Raw genomic sequence first — 13,383 nt, 5'->3', positions numbered from 1 at the left:
TCAAGGTATTATTGTTAGGTTTATTTTCCAGACAAACATATTTTAAAGGGATATTGTGGAGTTCCTAATGCTATCAAACGGGATAACTAACTACATTTTCATTTCGAGATTGCTGGATATGAAGTGTTTAATAACTATGGCATTATGTAGATAGTTTAAGTAAGCATAGGTATGTAATACACATTTTGTATTGAAAATCATTGAAAGAACGAAGAGATATGACTTTGGGTTTAGTTTGTAACGGTTTCTAACTGAAGACTCGTTTGTTCGGTTGGTTAAGTTTAACTCGATTCGGTTATTTTTTTTACCAGAATATGAAAATGGTGCTTGAACAAAGTTTAATTGCTTTAAAATGATTCCTTTTGTTCGAGATGTATTCATATATATCGAAGTCTGTATGGTTTTATGGAAAGCTCATGGAAGCGGTAATGGGCATAAAAAGGAAAATACTAAAAATATAAATGAAATAAATTTCTGCTCTCTTTGGTGAAAAATGATTTTATGGCAGAAAAGTTTTGTTTAATTTTCCTTTTTTTTCTGGTTTTTATTTATTTTTTATTTTTTTTTTTCCTTTTAAACTGACTTTTTAGGTCAGTCCAATGCTACTGCTGTATTTATGTACATGTATTTATGTATTTATATATATATATATATATATGCGTATATATATATGTATATGCGTATATATATATGCGTATATATATATATATATATAGGTATAAGGATGTATGTGTACAACTAAGACATGCCTTGATATCGCTCCAAAATTAAACACGTAGCACATACCATTATACAGATATACATAAAATGTAAAACTTTACCTTGTAAATATTTATAAATTGAATTTAGTTTTTTTTTTTTTTTTTTTTTTAATAAAATTTTTTTTTAAAATTAAATTATATTTAAATTTTAGCAAATTTAAATTCAAATTAAATTATTTTCATTTTCTAGAATCCTTGAGAAACACAAAAAGAAAAAAAAATTAAAGAAAAAACAAAGAAGGCAGTAAACAGTAAGCGGTAAGCAGCAAAAACAAAACGAACAACATGCCCTATGAAACCATGCATCATCAGACGTCAGCACCGAACGGCATGTTGGACTCGTTAAGTTTACAATTGCGAGATGCGGAAACGCGTCGAGCTGAAATTGAACGAGCACATCAGGTGAATTTATTTAAACAGATATTAATATAAATTTTAACATATAATACATGTTGCTTCGTTCATAGGAAACTTTGGCACAAATACGTAGTTTAAGTGGCAACGTTGGCCGTGCAGATAGCGAAGCAATTGAAAATCTCCAATCACGGGCTCGTGAATTAGAAAAAAAGGTGAGCAAATTATTCGCGAATAATTTTTGTTCGCCTTAATGAAATGCTAATAATGATAGGCCGCCTTGGAAAATGTACGCTGCGAGGAATTGCATATCGAATTATCGGCTGCTATGAAAGCTAAAGCAGGCCGTTCTGCTGCGGCGGCTGCTGCTTCCTCGGCAGCGGCGGCAGCAGCAGCATCTAGTATTACTGCCACAACAGGCACCAGTTCAACGGTTACGTGGGCGCCGTCAGTTACTCATCAGGATCAGGGTTCAGAAATTGATATAATAATGGCTAAAATTGAACAGGTACGTCTTGAGATAAGTATTTGAAAAAAAAAAAGAAAAGTTGATTATAATACCCGAAGAAGAAACTAGATAAAAACTTTAGCATGAAAAAAACAAGTAAAGACATTATAGTGGGCCGGGCGCCACCATTAAATACCCTGCAGCTGTTCCCTCGCTAATAAAGTTATTCATATATAATAACTTTTCAAGATCAGGCGTTATATGGGAAGTGATTGAAAAGCCGGTTTGATCCGAATAGCGAAGACAAGATTACAAGACGGACAAGCTTAGACAAGTTTATAGCAAGAGGTGGATCTACCTCAAGCCTGTCTGGGTCAAATAAAATATTCTTTCTAAACTCGGAATGGATTTTCTTAGATAGTAATTGTAATAAACGATTTTTTACGAAATTTTGTCATCCCACGATATAATATTGATTGCTGCTGATCTTTAAAATCATATCTGAAGAAATGTTTTTTTTTTCTTTTTTTGTTCTTTTCATCCTTTCACCTTACTCTTTACGCAGGATAATCGAGTGTTGGCTGAGTTAGAAATTCCTCGGACATCGGCATCAGGTTTTTCTAGCATGCCAGCCAGTTCCATGTATACGACGGGAAATTGTGAATTTAAAACCATATCAAAAACTGGTGAATTCAATTGAATTTAATTTTAATTTTAATTTATATAAGTTTTGTAATTTTCATATTTTGTCTTCTTGATTAGAACTTGAAGAGGAACTAAATCGTTATAAACGAGCTGTACTAGGTGGTACCAGTAGTGGTACATCCGGTACTATGGCTGGGGTCAGTTGTACTCTTAGTGGTTACTCGTCAGCTTTAACTTCGACCCTACCAAATGGCGGTATAGGTAGTGGTACTGGTGCTGGTGGCGGTGGAGGGGGTACGGTTTCAGGCCTGTCAAGTACTGCTGGAGGTTTGGCAGGCCCAACAGGTCTATCTACTATGTCGGCCTTAGTGCCGAATTCTATGAGTGGTATCTCATCGTCATTAAGTAGTCATGCCTTACAAACATTAAATGCAGCCGCTACTTATGGTACAGCTGGCAGTAGTGGTGTTGTACCTTCATCGGTTGATAAACTTTTAAGCGGAACAAGTGGAATCACTGGCATTCCGCCAATGCCGGTAAATATTCATACGATGAAGTCTATGCCGTCAGCATTAAGTCAGGTAAAAATTAATAAATTTCTCTAATTATTCATAAACTACACACATACAACGTATATATATATATATATATATATATATAGATTAATCACGCATACGCTTAACACATACATATTATAAATTATGAATCAATGCACACATGCGCATACATTGCGATGACTTTTTCCATCATATAAAAATATATATATAAGCAACACATATATGTATGATATAATTTCATTGCTACTTAGATGTTTTTGTTCGAATTCGATGGATTAGGAAATTTTAATTTTTAAATCCATTTACAACTTTGCGATTATTATTGTTGTTATCGTTCTAGTTTCTTATTTCTGACTTTATTCTTGGTTATTGAATAATTTTGCTGAAATCAGTAGATAAGCGTGACAAGTAATGAATGATTAAGGGCAGTCTGGCTTGCAGCGATGGCTTATGTCTTATGCTAATCACAGTTATCTCTTGCAGCGGCATTGTTAAGGATCTTACAAACAAGCGCTAAGCCAAACTATTCCTCTTCTAAATCCTCAGAAATAAAAAGACCGAACAATCAATGCATCGATGTAAAGACCTTGGTTATGTGGCAGACTCGAACACCTACCTGTCTTGTATCGGTCAATTAACATGTGCTCAGCGATTTAGAAAATCCGGTAGATTAGAAATTATCTTGACTACTTTACACTCTTATTCCGGATGTTTTCTAATCTACTTTGCAATTTAATTTATTAAGGGTTCATAAGGAAAGCTATTAATAAAACACGTCATTTGATTAGGTTTCAAGTTGAACGTTTAAAAAAAAAAACATCATAAAAATATAAATTTTGTTGCTTAGTGGATCGCATTAAAATGTTTATCAACCACCGTTTATTGCAGCAATATTATCATAATCTCCATCTATACCTGTCGTCCTCTTCGAAAATATGTGAGAATTGGTGAAATTACATTGATTTTCAGAATTTTCCACTGATAAAACCTTTATGATAAATAATATCGTAATAAAAATAATTATTAAAAAGAAAAACAAAATTTGCTTTGTAATATGAGAGAGGTGTTGAAAAGCGCGGGATCGACTGCTCGGTAGCTTTGTCGAAAATGAATGCAAACAAATTTCCTATAATGCGATCACTAGAGATTGCAATCACTAAGAGTTGACTCACTTTTGCAGCTATGCGAAGTGGTGAAGGTTGATCGCTCACACTTATGGCTTATTCCCAATTTTAGTCATCCGGGAAATTTCCATAAGAATAAACAAACAATGCAGCATTGCTTTCTTTTTTTAAATTTATTATTTACTTATTTCTGAGATTCTATATAATTCGCTTCGCAATTCATTGAAGTTTGCGGATTTCCGAGGGATTTTTTTATTCATCGGTTTCTACTTATTATGAAAACTCGCCTATTGGAGAATGCCCAAAACATCACATGACAAAAAATTTTATTTTTTTCAGTCTCTGTTGTAAAACATTAGAAAGTAGACCGTCTCTCCATATAAGGTCTTGCATCTCTTTGGTAACCCTTATATTTGTTGCGGTCTACAAAATGGATCTATGCAAGTCAAATTGCTTGCCATTAATCTATTATACTAAGCTGGGTAGTATGGACCAATTTTCGTTGTAAAATATTGAAAATTAAATCTTTTTCTGAAAAATCTTTTATGGAGTGGGGTCCAGGAAATAGGCCAATGTCGTTCAAATTTGGACCGCTAAATTTTTATATCAAATTACTGCAATGCACAAATTTTCATCACAAATGATTAACAATTAGACCACGTGGGCATATAAAAATCTACATTTTTTGAGAATGCTTAGACGCGGTGCTGGCATCCAAAAGACAAATTTACATGGTCCAACAGGTTAAAGTAAAGTTTCGAAAAGTGAGCCCATCCCGTCTTAATTTCGCACGGTATGTTTATATGTCAAATTACCATTTAGGAGCCATTTTCTTGTGCTTTGTGCCATGTAAAGATTTGGTTGGATGGATCTGATAAACGCTATTCCGCCGATAAAATTTTTTTGTTCCCGCATAAAGATTGGCTTTGTCTAGAAACGTGCAGTAAGAGGAGACTCCAAAAATAGTTGCATCGCATTCATTGGGCCCCGTAATGTGAAAAGTGGGACAATTTTTTTCACCAAAAGAATTTTTTGCTTCAAATAGAGCGTAATATGAGAAGCATTGGTAAATATATTTCTATTCCAGAAATTTTAGACAGAATTTGTTCTAATATGTCGTTGTAGAAACACATTCTTATCTACAGGTTGAACAAAAAATATATGGATAAACCGATAGATAAGCTAAAATTGATTCAGACAATCATTACGCGTTGATAGGTATAATAAATGATGGCTATAACAGTTTATCGACTTGTTTGTTACACTTACAAATTGTAGTAAATATTCAAAAGACAATGCCAAGGATTCGGGTCACATATGAAATTGTCTATAGCCAAGAAGATAAACAATAAGTTGATGGGGTTTTTTTTTTTTTTTCTTTGCGCTTTTTGTGTACCTTCTAAAGCAATCTTTTCCATTTCTTTGAATTATTATGCAGATTGCCACGTAACATGTTTTACATTAAACACTGTCTAGATGTCTAACTATTTTCTTCTCCTTCTAGATCCACAACAGTTGATTGACTGTTCGTTGTGGGGAAAGTTCAATGGAAACACGAAGTTCGTTGTGTGAACATTTAATTTATTTAATTATTTATATCTTAAATATAAAATGCATATAATTGAACGAGGCAACGTTGTATTTGAGTGTAGTATTCAAACTAAATCCATTATTTTAGGTAACCTTTTTTCTTATATATGTGAGCCATCATTCAAGGGGTTGCCCCCTATACAAGTGAGAGGTCAGGTAGTGTCATAGGTAGAGCGGAATGAAAAGAATGAGTAGTGGAAGGTAGAAATACCAGGCAGAAGGCATAAGCATAGGAATTTGGTGAAAGGTGAGAGCATTTGACAATTGTTGTTTCTTCAAATATTTGTTCACTGGTCGTAAGCTAAAGATTTTTAGGAAAATATTGTAAATTAGTAAAGTCAACCTTTTTTTTTTGTAAATAATCTTTAGGTATCGATTTCCTTAATGAGATTCTATTTAAAATATTTAATCATAATTTTCAATTTTACACTTTGTGATGCAAGTGCAAGCTACTCAAGCAGCCCTCGTAAGCTTTTGTTTTTCTCACTTTGACTGTTTATTGAACTTTTTGAACTTTTCTTTTAGACTTTTTAGTTGCTCGCGCTGTTATTGCGCTTATCGTTATTATTGTTGTTTGTGAAAATTATCGATTCGAAAGTAAAAGAATATATATATATATATATATATATATGCACGTAAAAATAATAATAATAATTATTAACAGCAATTAAAAAGCTTTAAATGTGTATTAAAATAATATTTCCTTATAGCACGTTTGCATGTACGTGTGTGCGAGTGTAAATTACGATTTGCATGTTTATGATATTTCCGTTACACTTTATTCACTCGATTATTGTTTTTTGCCTGCGTTTTTATGATTTTTTAAAATAGATTTCTCAAATCAACTTATCGGTGAGTTGCACGCCAGCTTTATCTTCGATTACTAACAATACGCTAACGTTAATTTAATCACTTATAGAAATTAAATTAAAAGTTAACATATTTTTATTGCTTACTCCACTTAATAATTGCATATTTGTAGTCTTTAAAGAAAACAAAACGTATACATATATATATGCATATTTAAAGGACCCGGCCATTAAATATGCTTTTGCGTTGACAATTTGGTTTTCTTTTCTGCTCATAACCGGAAGGACGAGAGGTACATTCATTTCGTCTAAAACGTTTGCAAACGCCCAAAAGGTAGTTTCAAAGCCATCCAAAGTATAAATATTCTTGAGCAAAATTAAAATTAACTTGTAAATCGCTTTAAGCCTGTCCGTCTGTCCGTCTGTCCGTATTTGTAACCATTTTCGTGGCCGCAAAAAATGGGAGAAACATTGGAAGTTTTTGCAAGCAGATTGATATTGAAAACTGGTCAAATCGCACGAACAGTACGCCTACAGCAGCACGTCCTAAGCTGAGAACACATCTGTGTTTCAAAAGCAATATAAAATTGGTTTTTTGCGAATTACTCGGAACGTACTCCGGCAGACCGACGTACAAGAACTTGAACGTGTATTCTTTGGATGATATACCTGTACAAAAATGGAAAAAAATTGACCACGCCTACACACGCATATAAAGTTGTATGCTTTTATAAGATGCAGAAACAAGCTTCAAAAATTCTCTCTCTTGGCCAGTTTCAAAATTTGGAATGCACCTGAATATGTCCGCCTATTCGTCTGTCCATCTGTTTGCCTGCGCAACTGTGTAGGATATGTGGTAAACAATTTCCCATTAGCGAAAATGAAGATATCCCAGCGATTTAAGCTTTTTCAAGGACACGGCTACAACACTCATCCGCCTAAGCGGCAAAACCTTTTATTTGGAAAATAAATAATATCAGCCTCGCCAAATACATATAGGGTATCGTATACGGTATAGGGTATCATAATTTAATTCTTTTACTCTTTTCTTTTTTTTAAGATAACGGTAATCGGCATAAAAAAATCACTCACGATCGAATTTAATTTTCTCAGTTGTCTTTTAACATCTGCATAACGCGCAGAAGCAAGTTTCGAAAAACTGCATAAAGTTTGTAAATTCTTTTCTAATTTCGCGTTCGGAATGCACGCAAGCATGTTTTCCTGCTAGTCCGTCCATCTGGTCGCCTGCCGACCGCAGGCAAAAATGAATATATCGCTTACAGATTTGCAAGAGAGTTTGAAAATGGTCCAAGCGATTAAAACAACTCGCCTGCGGCGACCGTACGTCAATACAACCAAAACTGGAAAAACCTTTGTTTCCCGTGTCTTCTGCTCGTTGCTCATAAACTGCACGATATAAATTTCCACAAAATTCTTTTATCACAATATCAAAAATCAGCCACTCCCATCCAATATTATAGAGTATGCAAATGTATATTTTTCATTAGATAACGGTGATGGGCATCGAAGATTGAATGGAAGATTATTGAAAGCTCGTCTTTAAAACTTTTCCATCAATGAAAAAAATTAAATAAAAAGATAAAAATCGAACTCTCTTTTTCTAGTATTTCTGAGATCATATTCTCTGCATGCCATATCTAAGTTTTTGTTAAACAATATAGCGCTTGTTCATAGACTTGCTAATATTCACAAATATTTCGAAGTCAGAGGAAATCGTCACATCCTTTTTGCCCTTTTGCGCTTATTTTAAACCTTTTAGGAATCGTCTAGGAGCGAAGAGTTCTCTTTCATAAAGAAGAATAGTCTGCAGAAGTCTTATCTTGTGTTCATCGTCATCATGCCTAGAAAGTCTTCCAAAGAAAATACAACGCTGTGCATAGCTGTCATTACATCATTGCCTATTAACGATATGAAGTACGCTATCAGATTAATATCGTTAACGATAGTAGAAGCAAATAATTCGGCTGAGTAACATGCGTTGAAAGAAAAAGGTTTACCTTTCAATCAATTATGATTTATTGTATCCATTGTGTCTTTTCTAAAATCCGGGAGAACGAAGCAGATTCTCTAAAGAGTAGATTTATATGTAGTCACACTATAATTCTAAAGTAATTTAGCTACTTTGTCGTCTGCGTCTATCAACTGTGTAGATTTCGCAAAGGAAACCAAGTAGAATATTGATGCCTAATATCGATAACACTTGGAACATGACCTTGATTAATTAAATATAGAAAGGAAATTGTCACGCAACTGAATTTGTATTACATGACCGCTCACTCAGGAGATGTCAACCATACATGTAAGAAGATGATGGTGGAATTGAGAAAAGAGAAATAGATAGTGAGTGGTCGCAGCTTGGTGGGCGTATGCCTCTATTTCTATATTTAAGTGATTGACTTTACTGACTAAGCAGTCACTTTTAAGTAAGCCCCAACCCATTGAAACTTGAGCCTGCGAATGCTGACTCTTATCTACTCGAATATTCACACGGATTGAACTAATCCGGCAAGAAAGTCGGTCACTTTAGCGAGCTGTTGTCAGTAACTTACAGCTGATATGGATTAAATTATTGACGTGCCCCCAATTTCAGGGAAGCTAAGAGATTCGACTTCAAAACGAAATCAGCCGTTCTGTTTATAACGATGCGCCGCCATTCTGCATTCTTGCGAACTGCGTAGCTTTTCTTAAAGTACCAATATTTTAAGAATCATGTAGGATGATAGAGTACACGTACAAGAACAGAAAGATCTGCTGCTACTAATAGATTGTAGAATAATCTTTAATATGTAGGAATTAAACTTTATTGCCAATAAGAGCTTCTTCGCAATGGAGTCTAAAGTATTTGCTTCTTCTAGAGAGAATTTTAACGGGTAAATCTTCCCTTTCTAGGAAGAATGCTTTAGAAATTCGCATTTTATTAGGAAATTTTAATGCTCCATCTCGAAGTTGGGCTGCACAGTTTTTTCGCTTGCGGCATTAATAAGTTTACCTTTGGAAACATGCCACACACAGTCATTGGTTCATTTGTGCATTTAAGGTCAAAGAACGAATGGTGGTCAATGTGTGTTCTTGAAGTGAAAGTATCGCGTAACTTTAAACCTCGCTTCAAAGTCATAGACAAAACTAAAACAAACTAAATTTTTTGTTTTTTCTTAATTAAGATTTCTAAAGAGTAACAAAAGCTCTCTTCATATCCATGCTAATGTTGATATTTTCCATTTGCTAAAACCTAATTACTTGTCTTCATTTCTTAGGCATTTTCAAACCTATTGCTCGAAATGTTTAAAATATTTTTAATGAAAATTTTTCTCAAATCATTTGAAATAGTTATAGATATTTTTAATATACCTATTAGAAAAATTTGGGAACAATGGGGAAAGCTTGTAAGCGAGGGTATTCTTCTCATATCCGTTAGCCTGTTTTTAATCGTTTTGTAAGAGTATCATGTATTGCATGTAATTAAATATGAAAAAAATTTAAAAAATTTTTTTACAATAACAGGTTTTCGTTCTTCTTCTTATGACAAATATGTAAATAAATAATTACACTCATCTATACATATATAAATATATATCGTTCATAATTGAAATCATTTCGAAGCTAAGTAGCTCTCTCATCATTGCGCTTGATCCGTTGATCCGTAGTCTCATTTAAATAACAGCTTAAATGTGTCCTCATGAGAAATAAATTTTCTTTTAAATAACGGGATCATCAATGGAATATTTAATGGGAAAATTTCCCGTCTCTTCTTTTCTTTCCATTTTTTCCGAAATATCTATATGTATGTGCTGTGTATTTGTTCTTCTTTTTCTCTTCTCTTCTCTCTCTCTCTCTCTCTCTCTCTCTCTTTCTCTCTCTATAACTCTCTCTTTCTCTCTGTATTTTTCAATGTTCTTCGTTCCTGTTTCCAACTCCTTTGCGGTATTATCTGGGGTGTAATATACAAAAAATATTTTTTTGTCGACGAAATTTCAATTTGTTCGTTGTTTTGCTGTAAATGTGGTCTTAATTCTACTTCTTCTTTCAATATTCTACATATACACGTTGAATATAAATAATAATATGTATGTGTGCCTACAAAACTTACGTATTATGCATTCTTCCAATTTCTATGTGTGTTGTGTGTATGACATTGTAATGAAATATAACTCGTAATCTCGAAAACACAAATTTTTGCTGTTCGTGTGAAATAATAAAAATAACTCTTGCTCTGGTGATAACACTTTCAATCACTGATTGTGTACATGTACGATGCACTACTACTAATGATTAGCGTGGCACAATGCCGTTGTACAATTTGCAGAGCACAACCATGCCTATACTCTCGCTGAACTCGCATAATATACCAACCGGCGCTAGCAGTTATTCAGCACTTGGTTTAAGCGGTACGGCCACTGGTGCAAGTGGTGTACCACCACTGGGCTCTTCGCTCACCCATCCCACCCTAGGCAACGTATTAGACACTGGTACCATGTTGGGCACTACGACTGGTCTGTCCGGTCTGGGGGCCGGCTTGGCAGGTACATCATCTTTGTATGGTTTAGGCGCGGGAGTTGGAGGCATGGGCGGTGGCCTACCAAATGCCTATGGACCACCGCCCACATTTATTGACGTAGGCTCTGCTGCTTCATATCCGTTTACTTCGTCCGCTTTACGCACTGCTAATAAAATGAAAATGTTGGACGAAATAGACATTCCTTTAACGCGCTACGGTAATCGTAGCTCACCTTGCTCACCGATACCTCCCAGCACTTGGGGTCTAGATGAATTCACAGACAGCATCAGTGCCTCTATGCTGCATAATCGTTGCGGTCTGGCTCTAGGTGCTCTCGATCTGGAAAGTAAGTGTCTTATTGAGATAAGCAATTTTAGAATCCATGAACCTAAACCTGTAGCTTAGCGAAGGCTAGAAAATTTCTTTGGCGATTTTAAAAGAGCCCGCTTTTCCTCTTTAGCTCGCAATCATCCTTTAAATGGAGCCAGTGAACCTCAAGTGGATATGCTCGACATACCGGGGAAAGGGCGTTGTTGTGTTTTCATAGCGCGTTTTCCCTATGATCCACCAGAGTAAGATCTTTATTGGTTTTTAGAATCAATATATAGCTTATCTTCCTAACTCTCAGAGACGCTGAGGGCGAACTTTCATTATGTGCAGGCGATTACTTGCTCGTATGGACAAGCGCTGAACCCCAAGGTGGTTATTTAGATGCCGAATTATTAGATGGTAGACGAGGTTTGGTACCTGCTTCATTTGTACAACGTTTGATAGGTAAAGTCTACAGAATTTTCGCGTACTTACAAAGATTCTATTTTATATAAATTTTTTGTACTTCTAGGGGATGATCTTTTGGAATTTCATCAAGCTGTACTTTCTACACTTCGAGATGCGGAAGATGGTTCCATGCAATGTGACTCTACTTCGTTGCCCTCCTTACCGCCACACAATCCTTTGCTCACTCATACTCAAGAAGACTTAGCGCGCCTCAGTGAAACGCATACGGATTTGGAACACGATCAAGATGATATCAGTGATAATGGTGAGAAATATTTTCGATTTATTTATTACCACTAAACTTTGTGTTTTAATCATTTGAACTGTTAAATATTTTTCGGATTATAATTTTGAATATCATGTGAGCAAACGTTTTTTTTGAATTTTTTACCTCACTTCCACCGAATTATAGCTTCGCTTTTTCTCTTGCTAAGCTTGGAGATCCTTTAGAAGACTTTCGCATTTTTCTTCTCGCTTTAATCGTTTCACTGAAATATGATTTTTTTCACTTTTAATGCCACTTTTAGTGCCAGCTCCTAAACACCTAACGTTAGAAAGACAACTTAATAAAAGTGTATTGATTGGTTGGTCCCCACCGGAACCATGCGGTTATAATCTTATCGATAGTTATCATGTATACGTAGATGGTGTACTTAAAGTTACTATTAAAGCCAATGAACGCACACGAGCTCTTATAGAGGGCGTCGATTCCAACAGAGTAAGTAAATTTTTATTATTAACATAATCGGTTTTAATGATTTTTAAATTTTCGCTGCAGCCCCATCGCATTAGTGTACGTAGTATAACCCAGAACCGTCAAACGTCTCGTGATGCTGCCTGCACTATGATTATCGGTCGCGATACCGCTCATTTGGGTCCATCCGCTGTTCGAGCTTCGCACATAACGTGTTCATCGGCTGTCATCTCTTGGCTGCCAGCCAATTCTAATCATCAGCATGTAGTTTGTGTAAATAATGTTGAGGTGCGCACTGTTAAGCCTGGTGTTTATCGGCATACCATTACGGGTTTGGCTCCCAGTACTCAATATCGTGTTACAGTACGAGCTAAGCATTTGCGTGCCGCTGGGGGCCATCATACACCCGGTCGCCCTCAGGAAGAGGCTCCAGGGGCTTATGCAGATTTTCGAACTTTAGCTAAAGGTCTGCCTGATCCTCCACAGGTATGAATTCTTAAGGGTTTACTTTCTTAACGCCTAACTACGACGCCTACAAAGCTCAGCGCAAGTTTTTTGTCTTTCGACATAAGATATTTTAGATAAAAGGAACGAGAAAGAAGTATTTTCCGCTTTGTAACGATAACGGATATATTCGATGGAGTCCCCTAATCCGGAGGTTTTGATTTCTTTCTTTGCTTTTTATAGTCACTTAGATATTCGTTTCGCTTCTTTTAAATTGGCTTTCGTTACTAACGAAAAGCTGGACTTTGATTTGCATTTTATCGTTAATTGGTTCCCTTAACTTTTTTAGGATATCCAACTTGAGGCTGGTCCTCAGGATGGTACAATATTAGTAACGTGGCAACCAGTTAATCGACCTACTTCTTCTGGGCCCGTAACTGGCTACGCTGTATATGCGGATGGGAAAAAAGTCACTGATATTAATTCACCGACGGGTGATCATGCTCTTATCGATATTGGAAAATTGGGCACGTTCAATCCGAGAGCTGTAACTATACGCACCAAATCACGGGATTCCCAATCGGCTGATAGCGCGCCCATATTAATACCAAGTGAGGAAACTGAATTGTTATCAGCGTAATTGAGATAACTCAATACAATTCAT

The 13,383-nt window shown here is 35.5% G+C and overlaps 1 protein-coding gene across 2 annotated transcripts in view; it reads left to right on the top strand.

Moving 5' to 3' along the window:
• The first annotated feature begins 994 nt into the window (after nt 1-994).
• LOC119639148 (RIMS-binding protein 2) overlaps nt 995-13,383 on the top strand; it is a 33,600-nt gene continuing 21,211 nt past the window's right edge. For both annotated transcript variants that reach the window (XM_038036383.1, XM_038036382.1), the window contains exons 1-12: nt 995-1,163; nt 1,229-1,330; nt 1,390-1,623; nt 2,129-2,249; nt 2,326-2,789; nt 10,583-11,150; nt 11,265-11,376; nt 11,433-11,578; nt 11,646-11,846; nt 12,109-12,299; nt 12,360-12,761; nt 13,069-13,330. In XM_038036383.1, the coding sequence (XP_037892311.1) occupies nt 1,047-1,163; nt 1,229-1,330; nt 1,390-1,623; nt 2,129-2,249; nt 2,326-2,789; nt 10,583-11,150; nt 11,265-11,376; nt 11,433-11,578; nt 11,646-11,846; nt 12,109-12,299; nt 12,360-12,761; nt 13,069-13,330 (2,920 nt within the window). In that variant the 5' untranslated portion in view covers nt 995-1,046. The remainder of the gene's footprint in view (nt 1,164-1,228; nt 1,331-1,389; nt 1,624-2,128; nt 2,250-2,325; nt 2,790-10,582; nt 11,151-11,264; nt 11,377-11,432; nt 11,579-11,645; nt 11,847-12,108; nt 12,300-12,359; nt 12,762-13,068; nt 13,331-13,383) is intronic.

This window comes from Glossina fuscipes, unplaced genomic scaffold (assembly GCF_014805625.2).
Source record: "Glossina fuscipes isolate IAEA_lab_2018 unplaced genomic scaffold, Yale_Gfus_2 112, whole genome shotgun sequence".
Taxonomy (NCBI): Eukaryota; Metazoa; Arthropoda; class Insecta; order Diptera; family Glossinidae; genus Glossina; species Glossina fuscipes.
This window is presented reverse-complemented; position numbering and strand designations above follow the sequence as displayed.